The sequence below is a fragment of the Sminthopsis crassicaudata genome, chromosome 2 (assembly GCF_048593235.1).
Source record: "Sminthopsis crassicaudata isolate SCR6 chromosome 2, ASM4859323v1, whole genome shotgun sequence".
NCBI classification, from domain to species: Eukaryota; Metazoa; Chordata; class Mammalia; order Dasyuromorphia; family Dasyuridae; genus Sminthopsis; species Sminthopsis crassicaudata.
Genome location: NC_133618.1, coordinates 453972207 through 453981034, shown reverse-complemented (window position 1 = coordinate 453981034; position 8828 = coordinate 453972207). Strand labels below are relative to the sequence as shown.

At 40.6% G+C, this 8828-nt stretch overlaps 1 protein-coding gene across 1 annotated transcript; it reads right to left on the bottom strand.

Moving 5' to 3' along the window:
- Positions 1–6758: 6758 nt before the first annotated feature.
- On the bottom strand, positions 6759–8101 carry LOC141557349 (protein SET-like). The gene has a single exon (XM_074292882.1). It carries the CDS (start codon positions 7634–7636, stop codon positions 6809–6811), a length of 828 nt encoding a protein of 275 aa, XP_074148983.1. The 5' UTR covers positions 7637–8101; the 3' UTR covers positions 6759–6808.
- Between the last annotated feature and the right edge of the window lie 727 nt (positions 8102–8828).

The following is an 8828-nucleotide window of genomic DNA, read 5'->3' as shown; positions in this document are numbered from 1 at the left end:
CTCATTTCACTCAGCATCAGTTGATTTAAGTCTCTCCAAGCCTCTCTGTATTCCTCCTGCTGGTCATTTCTTACAGAGCAATAATATTCCATAACCTTCATATACCACAATTTACCCAACCATTCTCCAACTGATGGACATCCATTCATCTTCCAGTTTCTAGCTACAACAAAAAGAGCTGCCACAAACATTTTGGCACATATATGTCTCTTTCCGCTCTTTAGTATTTCTTTGGGATATAATCCCAGTAGTAGCGCTGCTGGGTCAAAGGGTATGCACAGTTTGATAACTTTTTGGGCAGAGTTCCAGATTGCTCTCCAGAATGGCTGGATTCTTTCGCAACTCCACCAGCAATGTATTAGTGTCCCAGTTTCCCCACATCCCCTCCAACATTCATCATTATTTGTTCCTGTCATCTTAGCCAATCTGACAGGTGTGTAGTGGTATCTCAGAGTGGTCTTAATTTGCATTTCTCTGATCAGTAGTGATTTGGAACATTTGGCATTTTCAATCCTTCACAATCTGACTCCAAACTTTCTTTCTAGACTGATTCTATATTATTTAGACTCAAATTCTTTGTTCCAGACAAATTAGTTTAGTTGCCATTTATAGAAGGCTTTTGCACTCAAAAATAGATAAATCCACACAAACTGATCTCCTAGGTCATGATTCACTATAGCATGAACCAACATTTTATTTTATATTTCAGCCTTAGATTAAAATCATTATTTGAATATAAGAAATTCAACATTTTATATAATATGTGATTGGATCTATTCCCTCACTATTTTTATTCTAACTTATGGTTTAGAATTCTTTGAAAAATAAACTTTTGCATCCCCAAATAAATAATTATTATTTCTTTGTAAAATATTTTGAGAATAAAGAGTAAAATAAAATATGGCTCCCCACTGTTGTTTTTTTTCTGAGATACTAAAACAAGATTGCTTAAATGTTTTTAAGTCCCTATATTATAAAATGTAAAATGTAATGTGGGAAAATGTCACTTTTTTGGGTGTCATGTCACTGTTCTTATCATCTATTCAATTAATAATAAATTTATTTGAGTTTTAAAAGGCTACCCCATCAATAATATAATAGTGAAATTTAATACAAATATACAATTTGATATACTGGAAAATTTATTTCTCTGGTCATGTCTAATTAAAAGTCCAAGGAAACTAAGTAGCATAACATTGAAGAGAATGAATAAAAAATAGAAAATATAAATTATACTAAAGGATGGTGATAATTTGCAAAGTATAGTCAAAGGTCTGTTCATACACTAAAATAATGGCAGAAATTGAGACTGCCTGTGAAAACAGGACTGTGGAACCATTAAAAAAGAGAAAAAAGAAACCTCCTAAGGCATTCAGGAATCTGGGTAAAATCATCCATCTAGTATTGTGCCACAGTTCCCTTTTATTGTCCCTGCCTCAGTTTCCCTAATTGTCCTGTCTCACTTTCCCTGAATTGTTCTGCTTCAGTTTCCCTGAACTGTTCTGCCTCAGTTCCTTGAATTGTTCTGTCTCAATCCCCCAGGTTGCCATACCACCCCTCCCTCCTAATCATTAGAACTGATATAATTTAGAGCTGGCTGCGCTAAGATTATAAACTGTAAATGTTTAATCCAGATAAGGAGAAAGACCTTCTATCTTAGACATCATGACTCCAGATCTCCCCAACTTATCAGAATGTCTAGTGCCTCCCCCCATTCTATTATTGTTCTTCTTAATCACTAAAACCTTATAAAGAACCTCTGGAATCCCATATTCAAGGCTGGATTCTTTGAGACAAAGGTCTCATTCAGCACTGGGATCAAAAATGGATTCCTTTAGTCCCAGTCTCTCCCTCTCAGAGATCCAAATAAAATATTAAAAACTCTCTAATCTCTATTTTGCCTCAGTTTCTCTGGCATTACAGTACTAAGCCTTCTCCAAATCACTCTACTTCCTATGGGTATGGTCAAAGTTTTCTTTCTCTTTACCCTCTCTACAATTGATATAACGCTTTTATCTTTTGAATATTAATACTTTGAGGTTAATGGTAGAAATTTTGAGTGCTACATTTCCCACTATAGTTTATAAAGGGAGATATAGGAAGTTTATATAGGGATATAGTTTAGAGAGGGTACAGAATTGGGAGTGGTTGATTTAATATATATTTTGGTAATGGGAGGAGAAGGTTGAGGTACAAAAAATTTCCCTACTAGTTTATTTTTAACATCAACTTAGGGTTTAAGTTCATTTTACTATTGCAATATTTAACTATGCAAATTTTATCCATGAATTAGTCAATGACAATAAACCTAGAAAATGTTGAAAATTAAAAAAAAAAAAAAACCTAGAGAGTCCAACAGAGGGTGATAGTGGCAAAACTTACACAAAGATCAAGAAAGAGGAAGATTGAGAAAAGATTAATAGATTACTTAAGAGGTCTTTCGTCAGTTTAGAGAGTACAATTTCAATTGATGAGGTCAGAAGCCAGACTTCAAAGGACTGTGAAAAGAAGAAATTGAAATACTTATTGTAGATGACTTTCACAAGGAATTTATGCAGAAAAGGAGAGATATAGGATGATAGCTATCAGAGATGAAGAGGAAATTTTTTTAGGATAAGCAAGGAATAACTAAATAAAAGCTTAAAGATGTAGAAGAATTTGATGACAAAAAGCAGAGACTCCAAGTGACTTAATGAAATAGGCTAATCAATACTTGCACTGACCTGAAGGCAGCTCTTGGAATTTCCAGGACAAGAGGGCTAAAGAGCAATTGAAAAAGCAGCTACTAGACTGGGAACATGTTCTCTCATATGGAAAAGTAATGGCAGATCTGTTTTCCATACACCAACTCCTTCCTACATGTATTCTTACTTTGATAACTCTTTCTAAATAGTTCTGGACTCCCATGAACTACCAACTACTTCATAGTGAATCTTTGGGGAATGAAGATCCTGTTCCTGATTAGCCTTTCAATAACCTACATTCTCAGGAAGCATCAGATTAAACAGATAAACTGGGATTCCTTCCTCGAAATGGACTTGAAAAGGGAGACCCAAGGCTCAGTTATTAAAGTGTGGAAAAAGTCTTTAATAAGTTCAGACTAATGATCCTATCTCAGGAGATCCCCAGACAGTTGATAAAAGCAGCTAATGGATGTTCCACCATTTTCTGTCATTAGAATACTCCCTCATCAGGAGATTCTGATCTTGAGGTTTCTTAATGAAACCTCCAGGGCTTTAGACATTGTCTTCCCCCATGAGAAAGTAAGGTCCTTGAAGGCAGGGACTACCTTATTTTTTGCTTGCATTTGTGCTCACAGTGCATAGCATAGTTCCTGGCATGTGGGCCACCGACTGTGGAGAAATTGAATCCTCCATGAAGAAATTGTAAACTGAACTTTATGGAAGAACTGGAAATGAAAAGCTGAAAGAGGGCTGCAATCAGAACAGTGGTGGTGTATCAGGGTGGAGTACAGTGGATCTTTCACCTCAGTTCTGTTTCCTCCCACAGCTGAAGAAACCATCTGTCCCCTCAAGAGTCTGTCAGTCATGAAACATAGGTATGACACAGAAGAGGGAGTCTCCACTCAATCTCAAAATCATAAACCTGTATTTCTGGATACTTCCCCCTTTTCTCTTTAGATGTCCAGCAGCCATTGTTCCTAACCATTTTCAGAGCACCCCCTCAATCCCATGTTTTGAGCCCGAGCTCCTGAAAATATGACTTAGGAAGTGGGGAGGGTTCCTGAACCAGATGCTCAGAAATACTAAACTGGTCTCCCTCCTTCCAAAAGCAGAGAGAAGTAGTCAGTTTCAGGTATCACAGAATCATTTGGCAAAGATATTAAGAAAATACAAAGGCAGGAAACACCTATGTGGATGTGTAGAAGCTTCAGCCCTGGAAACATCCCTGATTAAAAACCATTAAGATCTGCCTTAGATCAAGTTCCTGCTTGAATTTTTCCCACTATCCATGAGTTTTTTGATGAGCTAGGGAATGCAGGAGGAAATTATTGAGCCTTTGGGTACCTGATAGATTAATACAGTAAGAGGGATGACCCCTAAGAAAGTTATACTACCTGTGGTAGGAAGGATATCAGAACCTGAGTTTAGGAATAAGGACAAAGAGGACCTGCTGAGAATGAATAGTTAAGACTCTGACAAAGTAATCTTAAACCCTTACCTATCAGTACACACACACACAGGCCGAGGCATATAGAGATCACACACTCACATAGCTGTAGGGCTTCATTAACCTTATGGTCATTCACTATTTCAGCAAACATTTACCACATTTTTACTGTGTGGAGAACACTGACCCAGATGTATAGTTCCTACCCACATAAATCTTATAGTTTTAATAGGAGGATTGGACCATTCGGTGGAGCAATGGATATATCCAGCATTAGGATAGAACCTGTATTCAAATCAAGACACTAGTTGTAGGATGCTGGGAAAGCCACCTAACCTTATTTCTCTCAATTTCCTCATCTTTAAAATTACTTGGGGAAAAAAAGGGTAGGGGGAGAGAAACCACTACAGTATCTCTACCAAGAAAATCTGAACAATTAAACTAAAAGAATAAAAACAGATAACCACAGTGTAGTGCCCAGAAGAATCCCATCCCCAACCAACTTGCTGGACTGCAAAATGGGTGACTCAGGGAACCACTTCCCTAAATATGATGTAGGTCTATATATCTTAAAACAATATAGCAAGGTTTTTACCTTCACTAATAAGCCAAAGCCCAGTTAGTTCAAAGTAAAGGCATCTAATGAAATGCTTTAAGTATATAAGTAAATAAAGTAGCCCCCCCCAAAAAAAAATCTTTCCTTCTCCCCACAACAAACCTGAGGCTCTATCCCACAAAAACAAAGCATCAGTGCAATAAGTGAGCACATAAGGAGAAGCATAAGATAGAGAAGACATGGGTAAAGACATATGTATGGTGCACTCACACCTGTAGATGTACACGCTCTAGTGTACTAGTCATAGGAATCACTGCCACCTCACTTCCCTCCTAATGTCTGCTCTCTGGGTTGCTGCTCTATGCATCAGATAACTGTTTCTAGCTCTACTAAAATCTTTCACTAGCTCTTCCTTAGGGAAAAGTGGGTGTTACCAGTCTCTCTAGCTTAGAGTTCCTAGGTTTCGTCCAGTTCTAGAAAAAGCAGAAATCCTTTCCTAGTAACTAAATCACTTTTCAGACTTTCCTGTCTTGTTTCCTCCAGAATCTTGGTTACTGAGGTTTCTCATCTCCCCAAAAGGAAAATCTCAGCATCCAAACAAAAAAAATGCAGAACAAAAAAATAGGGGGTCCCCACCTAGCTAAGCCTTCTTGGAAGATGTAATATTTGAAAGAATCATAAATTCTATGATTCGGATGACACTTTAAAAACCATCTTGCCCAACGCATCCTAATATTTCCTTAATATTTCCTACTCTGAAGATCTCTAACAAAAGGTAAACGCACTACTTTCTCCCAAAACAGCTTACTTCTCATTTGAATAGCTGTTAATTTTTGAGACTTTTCCTTCTATTAAGCCTCTATCTCTCTGAAATCTATTGCTTTCATTTCACAAGCCTTTCAAATATTTGAAGATATATGTTTCTCTCCCAGCAAGCGAAATAAATAACCCCAATTCTTTCAGAATGGCACAACATATAATTCTTCAACATCTTGCTCTCTTCAAAAGATCCTCCAGTATTTCAATATCCTCATTAAAAGGTGGTATCACCTTGAATACTCTCCTTATGGTATGACCAAGTTGAGTAAAATTCCCTTTATTACTTGCCTTGTTCTGGATACTATTATTCTTTTTTTCTTATGCAGCCTGAGTCCATGTTGGCCTTTTTGGCTGCCGGTTTGTATTTTTGACTTATATTCAACTTGCAGTCATCTAGATAAATCACGCCTAGCATCTCCCTTATCCTGAAGTACTTGTCAGGTTACATTTCTATTTGGTTTTTGTTTGTTTGTTCATCTTTAGAAGAGATTTTTATTTCATTACCTGCCACCCTAAATTTTGATAATATTGTCATATTATGTAAAATTAAATGCATCCAAGAAGAGATGTTCTCAAAATGACTACTTACCCATCCAAATATCTCTGCTATACCCCCATGGATTTTTAAAGGTGTTTTTTTTTTGTTTTTTGTGTTTTTTTTTTCATTTCCCCATTAAGAGAAAGTAGGCAGGTGCATGTTGGTAAATGCTAGTTTTCCATAGCTACAAAGAGACATCAATCTGAGCATAACGCATAGGAGAAAGAGGGGCGGGGAAGCTATAATTCTGTGTATTGCTACAGGAGAGTATAATACCCACAGAAGTTCTTACTTTCCCCCCACTTTTTACAGAGCACTACATGTGCTCTTCTAGAAAGGACACTGGCTGTAAAACAGAAGCACCCCACTTCAAGTACAGCCTCTGACAATAGCGCTGTATCTCCTCAGGCAAATCAATGACCGTCATGGCGCCCCAGCTTTCCCATACCTAGCATGTAACGTCCCTTCCACCTTTATATCTGTGAATTTGAAACCTATGCATGTATGAATAGGGATATCCTATGAATCCATAAGTAGTTTGATTTGGCCCAGAGAAGAGTAAACATGAATTTGAAAGAGATAATGGCGCTCAAGTTATTCCCTCCCCCCCTCCCAAAAAAAATAAGCTGTGAATTATGGCATGAGGAAAGAAGGAACACTCCATAAAACACGGTGATTGAGCAAAAAATGAAAAGACTGAAACTTGCTCCCAAGGACTGGGAAAATTTTTAAAGCTAAAAGCTTTGGAATCCATCAACGTTCTATTAGTCATTTTGTCCAGTATTCTCCCCTCGGTCTTCTACCTCACCACCTTCTCCATTATTTTCCTCTTCGCTTTCTTCTCCCTCCCCAATACTCTCCTCGAAAGCTTCCTCTTCTTCTTCGTCCCCATCTTCTCCTACCGCTTCCTCGTTATCAAGATCAGATATCAGGTAGTACTGCAAGGGATTTAACCAGATATCGTCTTTGATGACCTCCCCTAACTCGTCTGCCCCAGCATCAACGTGGTCTGAGAACCAAGTGAAAAAGCTGTCTGGCTCTTCTAGAAACCTTTTGCGGCCCCCTTTGATCAGGATCTGATTCGGGCGCCGGGTCAAGTCCTTCCCAGATTTCCAATGGATTTCAGTTGCCTTTGAAGCCAGATCCCCACCTTCTTCAAGGTGAAACTCTTTGGAGATCACTTTATTTTCAAAGTAAGGGTTTTCATCAAAATAAAAATCTATTCTGTAACCCGACTTCACGTCTTCGAATTCTATCACTTCAATCCTGGTCAAGTGATGCAGGGCTTCCTCATCTTCCTCCCCGAGCAGCGAGGACATCTGTGGGTGGCTGACGAGGGTGGTCACCCAGAAGTCCGGGATTTTGGCGATCCACTCTGACCTCTTCTGGAAGAAAGGCTGGCGGAGCTGGTTGTAGTTCTGTTCTACTTTCAAAATTTCTGCACTGGCTTGCTCATTCAGCTTGTCTATCTCACTCTGCACTTCATCAATTCGTTCAATTGCTTCTTGTTGCTCTTTTTCCGAGGTCTCCAGGGCTTCGGTATGGTTGTTGGTGAGTTCCTTTTTGCTGACTTTGGCCGCCGGCGCTGACATGTTGCTTCCTCCGCGCTCACGGGCTCCTAAGCGTGCCAGCGGCGGGGGCGGCCGCTTTTTCACCTCACACGCCACAAGTCCGCGCCCCGCCCTCGCCGGGATCGCGCGCTCGGGCTCCAGCTCCCGCTCGGGCTCCGCCTTCGCCCTCTCCGCGGCTGCGCAGGGGCCGAGGCCGAGCTTCCGCCGACGTTGAAGACTCCTCCTCCTTCTCTTGCTCTCCTCAGCTCTCGATCCCTCCGCGTGGCCGGACTAGGAAGGAAGGGGGAGGGGGAGGCAGAGGAGGAGGAGGAGAGGAAGGCGGGTGGCGGCTGTCTGGAACGGGGTCTGAGCTTTGGCTCCCTCTTCAGGAGCTGGGCTGCTTAGAAGACCAAGGAGCTAACGTGCTCCGTCCCCCGCGTGGGGGCAGCCAACTCTGTCATCCATCCCCAAGCCATCAGCACCACCTCCACTGCCTCCTCCTCCCGCCCTGCCTCTTCCTCCTTCTCCGCCTCTTCCTCCTTCTCCTCCTCTTCCTTTTTCTCCTTCCTCCACCTTTCCGCCCTCCTTCATTGCCTTCTCCCTTCTTCCAGATTCTCTCCATCGTCCTCGTCTTCTCCCCTTTGTCCCTGTCCTCTTCCTCTGTCTCCTGTTTCTCTGAGATTATGGAGTGATGGCGCAGCTGGGCGTGCCCTCAGGAGAAATAAGAATGTTTGCCTTAGCATGAAAGGAAATAAATTCAGTTTGGGGTATAAAGCAGATTAAGAGATGGAAGGCATGTTGAGTCTCAGATGCCTGTGAAATACCCAGGAGGGAGATGATGATAAAGAATTGGAGATGAAGGATCAGAAATTGGGACTGGATGTATAGATAGTGGAATCATCTGCTGAAAGATGCTTGGACCCATAAAAACTTAAAAGATCTGGGGAGGAAAAAAAATGGAGGGAGGGAGGGAGAGAAAGAGAGGGAAGGAAGGAGAGAGAAAAGCAAGACTAAAGAACCCAGGAAGGAACTCTAGGAGTCAGCAGTAATTAGGTAGCTAGGGATGTATTATGATCCAAAGGAAAATAAAGTGTGGTCACAAAGGCAGAAGGAGAATCAGGAGAGAGTTATGTCATAAAAGTCAAGGGAGGGGGAAATGTCCAAGAGGAAAGAGTGGTCTATGGGATACAAAACTGCAGAGGAGGAGGACCAGGACCCAGAAAAGGCTATCAAT